The 16,343-nt window shown below is 41.2% G+C and overlaps 1 protein-coding gene across 1 annotated transcript; it reads right to left on the bottom strand.

Annotated features, from left to right (window-relative positions):
- Positions 1 to 1,387: 1,387 nt before the first annotated feature.
- Positions 1,388 to 15,451, bottom strand: LOC128021224 (uncharacterized). The gene is made up of 8 exons (XM_052608278.1): positions 15,391 to 15,451; positions 11,125 to 11,235; positions 10,559 to 10,612; positions 10,415 to 10,444; positions 9,843 to 9,884; positions 8,887 to 8,919; positions 8,520 to 8,567; positions 1,388 to 1,639 (listed from the first exon to the last, which is right to left on the bottom strand). The coding sequence occupies exons 1-8, from the start codon at positions 15,449 to 15,451 to the stop codon at positions 1,389 to 1,391; spliced, it is 630 nt and encodes a 209-aa protein (XP_052464238.1). The 3' UTR covers position 1,388.
- Positions 15,452 to 16,343: the final 892 nt, after the last annotated feature.

A 16,343-nucleotide genomic window follows, 5' to 3' on the forward strand; every position in this document is an offset into this window, starting at 1 on the left:
AAATATAACTTCTTATATTAAAAACAATCAAGCCCTGCTCATATTTAAAAAAAGTAACACAGAAGTAATGTAATGCATTACCTTTCATATATTAAAAAAAAAAAACGTAAATTTAAAATAAAAAAATTATTTATTTAAAGGGGTATATGATGTCACACTCATCTGTGTGTGACGACAGTGTAGGCAGCTGTGCAGTACATATCCATTCATTATTGTTCCAAAGAGAAGAAAACTTGGATTTTGTAGGGACACTGTAGGGATCATATCAATCAGAACAAAGCTCCTAACAAGTTTGTTATCTGAACCAGGTGTGTTAAGAGACATGCAAAATATGTACAGCAGGGGGGCACGAGGACTGGGATTGGGAACCGCTGGTGTAAAGAATTATCTGATCGCTGTAAACATATAACTACTGCGGTGACACTTCTGCATATATCATTGCATGATGGTTGCACAGGCATTGCTGGATGACTATGTCAGTACCAGACTTAGGAGAGTCCATTGAGAATTCCTGGCCCACGTTAATGACTGGCTAATGAGCCAATTTAGGTTCCTTAGAGCCATGATCTTGGATCTGTGTGCTGAATTGGGCCCAAAATTACAAAGGCAAACTAGGCGAAACCATGCCATTCCTGTCCATGAATCAACACAAATCCTTTCAGTTTTAGGATTTTTGGCAACCTTGAGTTACCTAGTGGGAGATAGCCGATACGTAAGTTTACAAATATCATGATGTGATTTTGCTTCTGTGCAAAGCTTATTTTGGAAATGCATAATTCTGTTCCATTTTTCATAGGTCTGGGATTTCCCAGGCATCCGAGTTCCTTGATGCCTTCTGTTTTAAAAGGGATTTGTTGATACGTAAGGTTTTCTTACACTGTTGGAGAACAGGCACATATCAAAAGGCAATTTATAGCAATGCCCATATTCCCAAATGTATTCGTTCCAATTAACTGCATTCATATTGCTATAAAGGCTCCACATGAGAATGAGTGTATGTGTATAAAAAATGTGCATTCCATAAATGTGCAAGTTATTTGTGAGCCAAACTTGATTCTGACAAATGTCATGGCACGATGGCCTGGATAAACATGACTTGTTTATTCTAGAACACAGCAGTGTATGGAATAGACTTGGGCCAGGTGCCGTGCGTTATGGCTGGCTTCTTGCAAAGATAAAATGACAATGTCTGTTTCCTAACAGATCAAGCTTAGTGTACAGATAATCTGTTATACTGTGAAAGTGACAGTGGTTACCCCATCAGATGTTGGCTTCTCACCAGATTCCCAAACCATCAGAGTGCAGAGTAAATGCAGTACAGTGATGCCCAATGATGTCCGTTAGGAAGTAATCAAGTGTCATATGTGAAGGGACAGCAATGCGAAGGTTCATTTTTTAACTTTTAATGTAGATGCAATGTCACACAACACAACACTTATTTTCTTAAGCTCATCTGCTATGACTTTTAATGCATCAGTTGTGTCCCTCTGTGTCTCAGGAACACCATCAGTCAGCACACGGCCACTTCCACCCATGCAATGCGTTCGGGACGCACTCGTGCTGGGCTCCTTTAGACACACCACAGCCGCTGCAGACTCCGGGCTGGGAGTTTCCTCACCACCCTGTGCTCCCCTACCCTCTGGAAGAACAAGGACACAATAACCTATTGTGATTTTTTTCTATTTTGTTTAATTGTACTCATGCAATATACTATTTAACTCGTTCCCCTGTCTCCACCATGTCTGTCTCTCCCTCCTCCTTAGACACGATGGCTGTTTACATGTTAGTAATCGTTAGTTAGTAATCAGTTAGTAATTGGATTGATGGTTCAATCGGACCGAAAAGCCTTCATGTAAACACCTTAAAAAGTTTGATCTGAATTCAATTTTGAGCGAATTGAAAGGGTTTATTCTTTTTCTAATATGATCTAGAGTGCATGTAAACACTCGATCGCATTGTGCATTGTTACCTCGCGTCTGCTCTGTCCATCCTCCAGCTACGTGAGTGGTTTACGGTTTGGCGTTCCCGTGCTCAGAACAAACCCAGCCTCTCTCTCTACCTCCTGGGGTTTTCCCGTTGCCAGTCCTGACCGTGTATTTCTGTTGCATTACTGCTAAGAGACTTTCTGTTCCCTTTGGACTGAGACTATCTTCTGTTGGATTTAATATTGAAAAACTTTGTGTTGGATTATCCCACCTAAATGGCCACCTGTGTTCCTTTCCTGAACTGAGTCTCACCATTAAACGTTGTCAAATTGCCTTCTGCTTTTGGGTCCTCTTTCCTTATCTGTGACAGCCGATCCTGACTCATCATCTCCTCATTAGACGAGCCTTTAGAGAGAAATGCATCTTTACAGATTATGATTATAATGAAATAGTTTTTGTTTTCGATTTGTTTTATTTTAAGTAGTCATATAAAGCTTTCTATAGATAAGTTTTCCATGTCTGTGAGGCATATTGTCATGATCCTGGCTCTCTTTTTCTTTCCCCCTCCCTTTTTCACTCAGACTCTTTCCCTCCTCCTCTCCTATTTTGCACTCAACTTTCCTCTGCTGTTAATCTCATTCAGCTGCTCCTCATTGCGCTACTCTTTGTGCTTGGCTTCTCGCACCTGTTTCCCCTTCTCCTTTGATTAGCACTCCTACTTCTTTTCCTCTCCTCCCTACCTGCCTCGCCAGATTATTCCTCTAAAACTGGCTAACTCTGTATGTCTTGTCCCCTGTCATGTCTTAGTTCTTGTCCTGTCTGTTTGGGGTTGCCGAGAGTGTGAGCCTAGAAGTATTGCTGCTGCTCGTCTCCTGACCTGCCGATCTCTCCCTACTGTGCTGTTTCGGAGCTGTCCACCGGACTGATTCCGCCTGGGCGGCCGCAGGTTTTTTGCTTTCTCCTTTTTGAACGAGACAAGGTTTTTGGTTCCCGTTTTTTCCCTTTGGGACTCTTTTTGTTTTTTTTTTACAAGAATTTTCAAGCTCCTGTGTTTCATTCATTAAAGACTGTATCTGCTCCGTGAATTGCTCTCTCTGGTCCTCTTTCCACACAACAGAATAATCTGGCCAGCTATGGACCCAGCAAGAGAGAATCCGATCCAGACGGCCGTCGAGATCCAGGAGGTTATGCTGGGCAAGCACGAGGAGGAACTGTCGGCCGCGAGACAGGCCATGGAGACTCTGGCTGCACAGGTGACGGATATTGCCAAACAGCTTCACCAGTGTTGCCTCAATCCGCCAGCCCTGTCCAGATCTATTCACCCCACGGAGCCTCGAATTAACAACCCGCCGTGCTATTCCGGTGAGCCCACCCAGTGCCGTTCGTTTCTAACCCAATGCGAGGTTGTGTTTTCCCTCCATCCATCAACCTATTCTGGAGACCGGGCAAGGATCGCCTACATTATCTCCCTTCTCTCCGTACGAGCTCGCCAGTGGGGAACGGCAGTCTGGGAGGCCAAGGCCGTGTGCACCGAGCGCTTCTCCCTCTTCAAGGAGGAAATGATCCGTTTCTTCGACCGGTCTGTCTACGGGGAGGAGGCCTCCCGCCTCTTGTCTTCTCTGCACCAGGGTAAGTGCTCTGTTACGGACTTTTCTATCGAGTTCCGCACATTGGCAACCTCCTGTGGCTGGAATGAGCCGGCGATGCTCGCTCGCTTTCTGGAGGGGCTCAACGGCGATGTAGGGGATGAGATTTTGTCCAGGGAGGTCCCTACTCGTCTGGATTCACTGATTGACTTAGCGCCGCCGCGATCGAGGTCTGGAGTCTGCTCTACTGGCTTCGCTACCCACCGATCCCCTTCCACTCCTCCTCCTCCGAACCTGAGGCCATGCAACTGGGCGGCATCCGCATATCCTCTACGGAGCGAGAGCGAACAGTTGACAATCGCCTCTGCATGTATTGCGCTTCACCTGCGCATTTTGTCGATGTGTGTCCATTAAAAGCCAAAGGCCATGCAACATCCGAGGTAGGCGTTGGAGCCATACTCTCCCAGCGATCTGCCTCCAATGGTCAGATCCACCCCTGCGCTTATTTCTCACATCGGTTATCTCCTTCTGAGCGTAATTACGACGTGGGCAATCGTGAATTACTCACCATCCACCTGGCGCTAGGTGAATGGCGTCAGTGGCTGGAGGGTTCCTGTGTTCCTTTCATAGTATGGACGGATCACAGGAACCTCGAATATATTCGTTCCACCAGGAGGATGAGTGCTCGTCAGTAAGGGGAGGGCTACTGGCGAGCGCAATCTGGTCTCTCCTCCTAACTCCTGCACCACCTTCACGATCAATCTTCATTGGCCTGGTGCCTCTACCTCCTGCAGGGCCCTGATTGACCCTGATTGACTCCATGACTCATCCAATTTCATGGATGAGTCATGGGCTTGCGCACAAGGTATTCCCCTGAAGGAGTTAGACGCCCCCTCTCCCCTATTTACTCTAGACGGAAGCTCTCTCCTGAGGGTTAACCATGAGACTCCACCCTTAACTCTCACTATCTCCGGTAACCACCGTGAGACCATTTCCTTTTTAACTTTTCATTCCCCATATTTCCCGGTAGTTTTAGCACACCCCTGGCTTATACAGCACAATCCTCAGATTAACTGAATAAAGGGTACCATTCTCTCTTGGAATGTTTCTTGTCATGTTAACTGTTTAACCTCTGCTACTCCTCCTGTATCCTCTGTCTCTGTTTTTCAGGACCCAGGTGATTTGTCTGGGGTGCCGGAGGAGTATCACGATCTGCGGATGGTTTTCAGCCGTTCTCGGGCCACTTCTCTTCCTCCTCACCGTCCGTATGACTGTAGCATCGACCTTATCCCGGGCACTACGCCACCTCGTGGTAGATTGTATTCCCTGTCGAGCCCCGAACACGAAGCTCTTGGGAAATATCTGTCGGAGTCCCCGGACGCAGGTACCATAGTTCCCTCATCCTCTACCGCGGGCGCTGGGTTCTTCTTTGTGAAGAAGGATGGTTCTTTGTGCCCCTGCATAGACTATCGGGGCCTTAATGAAATGACTATTAAAAACCGTTATCCATTACCCCACATGTCATCGGCCTTTGAGGTCTTGCAGGGCGCATTCTTCACGAAGTTGGACATTCGCAACGCCTATCATTTAATTCGCATAAGGGAGGGGGATGAATGGAAGATCGCGTTTAACTCTCCCCTTGGGCATTTGAATATCGCGTTCTCCCGTTCGGTCTTGTAAACGCCCCCGCTGTCTTTCAGGTGTTGGTCAATGACATCCTTAGAGACATGCTCAATATTTTTTTTTTCGTTTATCTTGATGATATTCGTATTTTCTCGCCCTCCCTCCAGGTGCACGTCCAGCAGGTTCGCCGTGTTCTTCAAAGGCTTCTCGAGAATAAACTGTTCGTAAAGGCTGAGAAATGCTGCTTCCATGCGTGCTTGGTCACTTTTTTGAGGTCAGTCATTTCAGTGGAGGGCATTAGCATGGACCCCGCTAAGGTTAACGCGGTTATTAATTGGCCAGTCCCTGATTCTTGTGTCGCCTTGCAGCATTTCTTGGGGTTCACAAATTTTTACAGACGCTTTATTTGTAACTTCAGTCAGGTCGCCGTGCATCTAACCGTCCTTACTTCTGTCAAGACCAGTTTTGAATGGACCGAGTCCGCCCAGAGTGCTTTCGACCGTCTTAAGACCCTTTTCACGTCCGCTCACATCCTTATGACCCCTGACCCCTCCAGACAGTTCATTGTCGAGGTTGACACATCCGAGGTAGGCGTTGGAGCCATACTCTCCCAGCGATCTGCCTCCAATGGTCAGATCCACCCCTGCGCTTATTTCTCACATCGGTTATCTCCTTCTGAGCGTAATTACGACGTGGGCAATCGTGAATTACTCGCCATCCACCTGGCGCTAGGTGAATGGCGTCAGTGGTTGGAGGGTTCCTGTGTTCCTTTCATAGTATGGAAGGATCACAGGAACCTCGAATATATTCGTTCCGCCAGGAGGATGAGTGCCCGTCAGGCTCGTTGGGCGTTGTTTTTTACCCGTTTCGACTTTTCCATTTCCTACCGACCCAGCTCGAAGAATGTCAAGCCTGATGCTTTGTCCCGCCTCTTTGATTCCTCAGAGGGCTCCGAGTCACACGTTCCCATTATCCCTAAGGGGCGCGTGATTGGTGCGGCCATCTGGGGAATCGAGAGACTAGTCAAACGGGCTCTTTCTCACTTCGCCACTCCCCGTCGATGTCCCACCGATCTTCTTTAGCTGCCCATCCCGGCGTTAGGGGCACCCTGGCTTCCATAGGCCAATGGTTCTGGTTGCCCTCCCTCGAACGGGATACTCGTCGTTTTGTACTGCAGCCGCCTGCGCCGTGTGCGCAACAGACCAAGTCTGGGAACTCCCCTCCGGCTGGCCTCCTCAGACCCCTCCCTATTCCCTCATGCCCTTGGTCCCATATCGCTCTAGATTTCATTTTGGGTCTTCCCCCGTTGGCCGGTAACACTGTCATCCTCACCGTCATCGACCGAATAATCGCGTTATCCGCGTCCCTCCCCGGTCTTCCTCCCCCCCCGTGCAGATCGAGGTATCCCCTGTCTGTAGGGTTTGTAGGTTATTGTACGTCCGCCGCCGGGGTCGGGGTCAGCAGTACTTAGTGGACTGGGAGGGTTATGGTCCTGAGGAGAGAAATAGGATCCCCTCCCGCGACGTTCTGGACCGTTCGCTTATTGATGATTTCCTCCGCTCCCACCAGGCTTCCCCCTCGGGCATTGTCATGATCCCTCCTCCTCTCCTTTTTTGCACTCACCTTTCCTCTGCTGTTAATCTCATTCAGCTGCTCCTCATTGCGCTACTCTTTGCGATTGGCTTCCCGCACCTGTTTCCCCTTCTCCTTTGATTAGCACTCCTACTTCTTTTCCTCTCTTCCCTACCTGGCTCGCCAGATTATTCCTCTAAAACTGGCTAACTCTGTATGTCTTGTCCCCTGTCATGTCTTAGTTATTGTCCTGTCTGTTTGGGGTTGCCGAGAGTGTGAGCCTAGAAATATTGCCGCTGCTCGTCTCCTGACCTGCCGATCTCTCCCTACTGTGCTGTTGCGGAGCTGTCCACCATACTGATTCTGCCTGGGCGGCCGGTGGTTTTTTGCTTTCTCCTTTTTGAACGAGACAAGGATTTTGGTTCCCGTTTTTTCCCTTTGGGACTTTTTTTACAAGAATTTTCAAGCTCCTGTCTTTCATTCTTTAAAGACTGTATCTGCTCCGCAAATTGCTGTCTCTGGTCCTCTTTCCACACTACACATGGTTCATTATTGTAAAACATAGGCTCACTGTCTGCCACTGGCCGCTTGGTCATTACTTAATAGATAAATAAATAAAATTATTTTTATATTTAACAAGCAAAAAAAGTTTTTCAAAATTAATTATTAATAAAAAAAAAGAAAAAGAAAGTAAAGCAACCGCATGCAGCCGCAGAATTAGATTAGTCCATGGACAATACACAGTTAATAGAGAGTGCTCTTTAATTACGGCTGTCAGCATCATAAAAAAACCAGTGAGGTCCAGAAAATCTGCAAGAAAACAGTTATTTTTATATTTTTTCTCTGGTAGTTTTACGGCCAGTATAATCCCAACCAAAACTCAAGCTTAAATCTAATCTCTTAACTAAATCAAAACTGTGCATGTCAACACTTACTGTGCATGGCATATACAAATTTCCAATCTGTGTCCTATAAATACATACATTTATGCATATCTAAGCATACCTAAATATAATCATTTTGCTATTACATACAAAACTTAACTATTTTAATAGCTGAAACAGTAGTTGAAGCTGTTTAGGGACTGCTCAAATCAAACACTAGAGTATCCCTTCATTCACACAGTGGAAGATCTGATAAGCATCAGGGAGAGGCCAGCTGGTTTAGCCAAGGCCAAAGATCAAGAGGGCCAAAATACAGGAGTTGGCCATCAGAGGGGCATGAGATATTCAGTTTGAAGCCCTTAAAAATACTTAATTTCATCTCAGTGAAGCACTTTAAGCACCAACACATTTCCAGTAAGTTACCTTTTATGTAGAATTTTGCTTCAAATAAAGAACTTTATGTTGACCAGATTGTTAGTTAATCATTTAAGTTACAAGTCAATATTGCTTATATGGACAGCAGTTTTAACAAACGTGAACTTGTAAAATAGCGGTGTTACATGCAATGCAGTTGAAAATTTGGGTGCACCTATTTTTTTTTTTTTTTTTTTTTTTTTTTTTTTTTGGTGCACCAGTTCAACCAGTGCAAAAAGTTAATCTAGAGCCCTGTTTGTGAAATTATTAACCCTGATGTTTTAATAAACACTGTCCCGTAATGGTAAGAGGGTGTGACATTTTCTGAACAATGTGCACTAGGAGGTTTTTTAATTATTTTTTTTATTTTACGAAGCATGAGAAATGTTACACTGCTGCCCATAAACACAATCGAACCTTTGAAAAAAGCAGACCAATCACCACTTTAACATACAAAAGAGCCCAAAAATGAAACCATTGCAAGACCATAATAACAGATGTTGGCAGAAACATACCACTTCCACTCTCCTTGGGTGGGACCACATGTTTTTTGTGCTCAGTATCTGTAGAGAGAGAAAAAGAAAACTTATGGCATAATCTTTTACTGCTTAAAAATCATTATAAACAGCACCTTTAAAACAAACAGAACAGGAAAACCAATAGCACTGGCAATAGTCATGAATAGCAGCACAATATCTATTAAGTTGTAGCTTTACATTAATATTTAATGACATTTAATACCCAACATGAATTATTTTTAAAAGTATAGTTATTCAAAATATCCTATTTTGTGTTCCACAGATAACGTCTGTCAGTCAGGTAGAATGGAAACTATATACACAGTACAAAAGTTAAGGAAAAAAGTACAGCTCTCATTTTTACCTGGACCAAATGCATCAGACAGATCGAAGAGACCTAAAAATGAAAACATCATGTTAATTTTTGCAATGGTAAGTTGATCACTGTACAAAAATAATGTAACACCTGATTAGAAGAATCAGAATTTACCTACAATGATGTGTATGCATATGTAACCCTGGACCACAAAAGTCTTAAGTCGCTAAGGTTTACTTGTAGCAATAGCCAAAAATACATTGTATGGGGAAGAAAAAATAAAAAGTTTTTCTTTTATGCCAAAAATTATTAGGATATTAAGTTAATGTCCCATGAAGATATTTTGAAAAATTTCCTACTGTAGATCTATTCAAACTTAATTTTTGATAATATGCATTTCTAAGAACTTAATTTGGACAACTTTGAAGGCAATTTTATCCATATTTTGATTTTGATTTTTGCATCCTTCAGATTCCAAACATTCAAATAGTAGTATCTCTATTATATATATATGTGTGTGTGTGTATATTGTATAATATATATATTATATATGTATATTGTCCTATCATAAGAAACCATACATCAATGGAAAGCTTTTTTTATTTAGCTTTCAGATGACGTATAAATCTCAATTTCAGAACATGTGCTCTTATTACTGGTTTTGTGGTCCAAGGTCACATATACGGTATGTTTTACCTGATGGTTTATTTTTATTGGAAAATACAATAAAAAAGGAACAATTCAGTATTTAAATTTTATTAAAACACACTTTAGACCAGGTTTGAGTTGGTCTATATCACAGTTTATTTTTTAGTTCCTCAAAATAGCAACGTGCTGAAACTAGCAAAAACATGATAGGGCTCTGACCCTAATAATAACTCATGTTGCAAATTAATATTACTTCTGTATATGATTACACTACATCAAGGATACCTTAAAATAAAAGTGTAACCCACAAACATTATACATTATTACATAAACACCTCAGTATAATGTTCTCTTACCATCTTCTGATTTGGGGGGAACCACTACAGGTTTTTTCAGGTCTGTGTACAACAAACAATGGTCATAAAGAAACTCATTTTGAGGTTTGGGTAATTCAAGTTTAGTTATTACACTGAAAACCAAGGGATGGTGGAGTTGAATTGGTATAACAGAAATTTTACTGAATTGCAAGTAATGCAACTGCATGCAGCCGCAGAATTAGATTAGTCCATGTTTTCTGAAAAATATTATTATTATTTATTATTTTGAGTTATAAAAATTAAAATAATAATAATAATAATAATAAAAACCATTAAAATATCAAAGGTGGTGTTCATTTTGCCATGAAATGATACTAAATGTTCATCAAGTTGTCACACTAGTAGAGGGAAAGCTTATCCAGAACATTTAAAATTAAAGTACATAAATGAGGACATGAATAAACAATGAGTTTAATCAATGTACTGATCATCATATATTCAACAGGCCCTAATAAAGTAAACCACAAGAATGTGATAAAAATTAAAAACTAACATGACCAAAATTCATTTCAACTGTTTTTGTCAATATTTCTTAGCCCAAATAGACTTACCCAAATCAAAGACATCTGAAAGATCAAATCCTATGAGAGCAAAGCAAAAACATAAGTCTCTGCATATACTTCCATGTGTTACTCAGTCAATACTATTATTAAATATAGTAACTAAAATATGTTCGCGCATGATGGTAAGGTTACCTGAATCATCTGAGATTTTCGGTGGGGCTGGTTTTTCTTTTGGCTTCCCAGAAGCTTAAAATCATAATAACATTGTTAATTGTTTTGAAACGTCAGTATAAATTATAATATACTAAAAGAGGTTTTCCACTTTATTTTATATATATACAGTACAACCCAAAAGTTTGGACACACCTTCTCATTCAAAGAGTTTTCTTTATTTTCATGACTATAAAAAAAGACAAATTCACATGAGCGTAACCGTGACCATAACCGTCTGTTAACGCCTCAAAAAGTACAGATAATGTAAAATCTTATGTAAATATGACAAAATACATTCACAGACGTTATATTAAAAGTACATCCTCCGTTCAGTACCGTTACATGAGGCAGTTAAGACCTCCGTGTCTGAGGCGAAAACCGCGTCCGTTTTGTTATATATATATATATATATATATATATATATATATATATATATATATATATAACGTTAAGCTCCTTTGTTTCCGCCTTTCATAAAACCTTCCGCCTTTCATACAACCGGGTAAACAATAAAAGATAACTTTACATTTTGAATATTTACTTACCATAGTCTTTCACTCGCTTCTCGCTTCTATCACGCTGAGAAAATGGCGGCTGCTCGCACTGGAGATGTACGATCTTGACGTGACGTGCGTGCTCTCCTTCACGTCCGCGTCCTCAACCCAGACCCGCTGGGTTAAATTTTTTTTTTTTTAAACCTTATTTTCAACCCAAACTTGGGTTAAAACATCCCAAAGTCCTATCCAACGGCCTCAACCCAGCAGTTGGGTTGAAAAAACAACCCAGCGTTTTTTAGAGTGTATTAAGCACACTCCAAAGGGCACACTATACCATGGGAATTGGCTTATGTATTACATTTAGTTGACTTTGAAAAGCAGCTATGCATATATATATATATATATAGGAGAGAGACACCAATGAACTTCTCAGCTGCTCTCACTTGCGTTGCAGAATCTTTCAGCAGGACGCGTTGCAGGCGCCATACCACACAGTGATGCAGCTCGACAGGATGGTCTCGATGGTGCCTCTGTAGTGTACATATACATATAGTGTACATATAGTGTACAGGTGTACATGATAGGGGGTGGGGTTCTGGCTCTTCTCAGTTTGCAGAGGAAGTAGAGACGCTGCTGTGATTTCTTGGCCAGTGCTTCTGTGTTTTCAGTCCAGGAGAAGTCCTCTGTGATGTGCACACCCGGGAACTTGGTGCTGCTCACTCTCTCCACAGTCGCACCGTTGATGGTCAGAGGAACATGCTGAGTTTGTGCTCTCCTGAAGTCTACAACAATCTCCTTTGTCTTCTCCATGTTCAGAGAGAGATTGTTGTCACTGCACCACTTGGCCAGGCGGCTCACCTCACTCCTGTAGTTTGTCTCATCTTTGTTGCTAATGAGACCCACCACAGTGGTGTCATCTGCAAACTTAATAAAGAGGTTGGAGCTGTGTGACGGTGTGCAGTTGTGGGTCAGCAGAGTGAAGAGACTTGATGTGGTGCATGACTAGCCGTTCAAAGCACTTCATGAGGATGGGGGTAAGTGCAACAGGACGGTAGTCATTGAAGCAGGATGGAGATGGCTTTTTCGGGACTGGGATGATGGTGGTAGATTTAAAGCATGTGGGAACAACAGCCTGACTCAGTGAGATGTTAAAAATGTCTGTGAAGACATCAGTGAGTTCTGCTGCACAGACTTTCAGTACACGCCAAGGGATGTTGTCAGGACCCGGAGCTTTGCGGGCATTGATCCTGCTGAAGGATCTCTTCACACTGTCTGGGGTCAGTGTCATCACCTGGTCGCCGGGAGGAGGTGGAGTCTTCTGTGCAGTGGTGCTGTTTTGTTGCTCAAAGCGAGCGAAGAAGGTGTTCAGCTCATTTAGCAGAGAGATGTTGTTGTCACAGGTCCGTGGTGGGGGCTTGTAGTCCGTAATGATCTGTATCCCCTGCCACAGGTTCGTAGTGTCTCTGCTGTCACTGAATTGGTGAGCTATCCTCCTGGAGTGCTGTGTCTTAGCCTCTCTGATGCCACGGGACAGGTTGGCCCTAGCTGTTCTCAGGCCCACCTCATCTCCAGCTCTCCAGCTTTGTAAGCTCCTCTCTGTGTGGTGTAAACAAAGTCCAAGATGTTATTACCTCGTGTTGGAAAGTTGATGTGCTGGTGTATTTTTGGAAGCACACTCTTAAGGTCAGCATGGTTGAAATCCCCAGCTATGATGAGAAAACCATCAGGGTGTGCTGTCTGCTGCTCACTGATGTGCTCGTACAGTTCATTTCGTGCGTCGTTCCTGTTGCTGATGATGTTGAATGGGGGAATGTACACCGAAATGAGCAGTATAGCAGTATATTCCCTCGGCAGATAGAACGGCCGGCACTTAATAATCATAAACTCCACCAGGGGTGAGCAGTGTTTGCTGATCACAACAGTATCGCGGCACCACGCGTCATTTATGTAAACACAAAGCCCGCCACCGCGGGTTTTTCCTCCCGCGACGAGAGCTCTGTCCGCTCGATAGCACGTCAGCTGGTCTAGCTGAATAGCGCCGTCTGGAACGCTTTTGCTGAGCCAAGTTTCCGTGAACACAAAAACACAACAGTCTCTTACAGTCCTCTGAGTTGAGCGTAGTAATCGTATGTAGTCCAGTTTATTGAGCGTACGTTAGCAAGTACGATGGTGGGGATAGATGGCTTGTGTGGGTTAGCCGTTAGCCTAGCCCGGATACCTCCGCGCTTACCCCTCTTCTGCTTCCTCTCACGGCGCTTGTGGCGCCTCCGCTGCGGGTGAGATGCAGTAGTGGGGGTCGGTGATGCTGAAGGCCTCCGTAGCAGATCGAGATCCCGCAGCTGTTCCGTGTGCGCAGAGTTTAACTGTAAAAATGCGGTTCTGTCAACATCGAGCAGAAACTTTTCAAAAAAAACAATTCCAAGAGCTTAACCAATATACCATTTTTGGACATTCAAAAACACTCAATGCACGCATTTTTTCCATATCACAAAATGTTAAGTAACTGGGATGGATGTTTAATACTTTTAATTTGTAACTTCAACAATAATAAAATGTTCAGAAATAACATCTCTGTTATTGCACAAAGCTCTATTTTGGGAATTACCATTTTATGTGTTTTATAACAATTTAGAACTTTTATTGAAATAATATACATCCATTAAATGACAACAATTTTTGCTCTAAAGGTATTAAACCAACTGTCAAATATTCAGAATTGTATTTCCTAGGATGCACAAGGCTTGTTTGTGTTGTTGTTGTTTTTTCAGATTATACCCTTATTGTTTTTATATACACTACTGAATTCATGTTTTTCATGTTTTATATACTGTACCCAATGAATGAATTAAACTCCGACACTTTTTGAGATAAAGGAATCAAACCAACTGTAAAATATTCTGATTATTATTCCCTATAAAAAAATAATAATAAAACATGATGAACAATTCATATGTTTTATATACTGTATTTGCTTAAATGAATTAAACTCTGACACTATTTAAGATAAAGGACAAAGGTATAGAACAGTACTTAATATACAGTACTGAATCCATATTTTTCATGTTTTATAAATTAAATGAATTATTATATATATTATTATATTATATATAATAATTATATATATTTAATATAATTAAGAGAATCAGATATACAGTGAAATTTATTGTGACTAACACAGGGAAATTGTTTTGCAGAGATCTTCCAGTGCAGAAAAACATAAAAAGTACCAGATTACAAATATACTTATATGGATTTTGCACTTTATTGCTACGCTCCGGTCAAAAGTGTGGAGTTTTTTAGATTTAAGTGTTACAAATATGTGAATAATATCCTCTCCAAACATGATATACGGTGTGGTCATAAATGGATACAACTTTTGGACAAACCCAATTTTTCAACTAGCAAATATTTTATATGGAATTATATGGATTTTTTTTTTTTTTTTTTGGTAAACGAAAAATAATTTTACATCAAACCAATAAAAATAATAAAATACTTATAAAATAAACCGTCATATATAACCTTTTGTAAAACTGGTCTTAAAATATATTTTTGAAACTTTTGCTAACATGAGATCACAAAATAAGAAGCTTATAAAAACAATAAAAATTGTGCTTTTTTATATTTACGTAACTGCCCTAATGTTATGTAGTGATTTATTTTATATATAAATATAACAAAACCATCTCACAAAGAAAATAACACTGACTGCCATTAAAGTGATAGTGCTGAACCTAAACATGGGAGCATGATACAAATGCTTATTTTAGAATACATTTTCAGATGGAATTTAAGGGCTTTTGCATCTCTACTTTCATATTCTTGCAATAAACACAAATACTAAAGGCATAATCTGAAAAACCAAGTCTTGAGCATTATATGGAATAATTTTCTGAATATTTTTACATAGGTTTGATACCTTTTCTGAAACAGTGTCAGAGTTTAATTCATTTAAGTGGGTACAGTATATAAAACATGAAAAATATGGATTTAGTACTGTATATAAAAACATTAAATGCATAATCTGAAGAAAAAAAACAAGCCTTGTGCATCATAAGGCATAATATTCTGAATATTTTACAGTTGGTTTAACACCTTTAGATCAAACAGTGTTGTCGTTGGATTTTTTTTGCACACATTAAAAGTTGTAAAATTATAACATAAAAAAAAAACACATAAAATGGGAATTCCAAAAATGGAGCTTTGTGCAAAAACTTTAGCTACTTTAACTTTACCGCCGTCTACGACGCAGTGCTGCAACTGTTACATGAGCTGTTACCGAAACATGTCAACAGTTTGGGTAGGAAACCATACCTTGCTCTCTTGTTCCCACAAGACTTGACAGAAGGAGTAAAATCCACGTGTATGAAGTCATCTTGCTGTGGAAATAACAAACCTCATGCAATATCAGTAATTCGCAAGATTTTACAAGCCTCGAAATCAACAACTGCAAGTATCTCAAAGGTGAAGTTAAGCATGAATTATGTGGCCCACCTCTCTGAGTGATTTAACCCAGTGTAATTCAACAGTTTATCAGTCTGTACAGTCTAATTAAAGAGTGATGATCGAAACTGTGACGCGCCTCGCCACGCCCCACCTGCGCTTTTTTTGAGCTCGCACTAGAACAGGGGTCGTGTGTTGGCTAATGTAGTGGATCAATTATTAAAACAGTATTTATATATGCATAGAAAATTAACGGAGAATAGGATAGTCACTTGGTAGTAAATTTGTGAATTCCCCACAGAATCTTTAGTGTGGCTAAAACCTGCTGAAGGCTCGAAACATTCTGTTTGATTTCTGTCACAGCATTTTATAGTTACAAACAACATGTGTATCTGCAATAATCTAACAGTGCCAATTTGTTTTAAGATTAAGGTTTAAGATTGATTTTTCTTTTTTTCTTTTTCCTGCTCAAAAATCACTGAACACGCGCTTCTAATTTTAATTGTGGCATTCGCTCTGGCATGAAATAGCGCTACCTATGAGACAGCAAATAGACTGGTTTCTTACTCCATCTAGTGTTAAAAGAATGCGTTGCAAATAAAGAAGGGTATCTACGCTTCTCTACAGGATGAATTTAACTATGGCAAATATTTTTGGTCTGACTCACTGAGAATCACCATTATCGATGACTTCCCAAGCGCATTTGGGATTAAAGTTGAAGTAAAACGCATGATTGGCATCTTTGTTAAAGGATCCGGTAACAATATAATTTAGGACAACACTCTAATACTCCTCTCAAAACCTAAGATATATTAGTTTCCTTT

Source organism: Carassius gibelio, chromosome A1 (genome assembly GCF_023724105.1).
Source record: "Carassius gibelio isolate Cgi1373 ecotype wild population from Czech Republic chromosome A1, carGib1.2-hapl.c, whole genome shotgun sequence".
In the NCBI taxonomy this organism is placed as follows: domain Eukaryota; kingdom Metazoa; phylum Chordata; class Actinopteri; order Cypriniformes; family Cyprinidae; genus Carassius; species Carassius gibelio.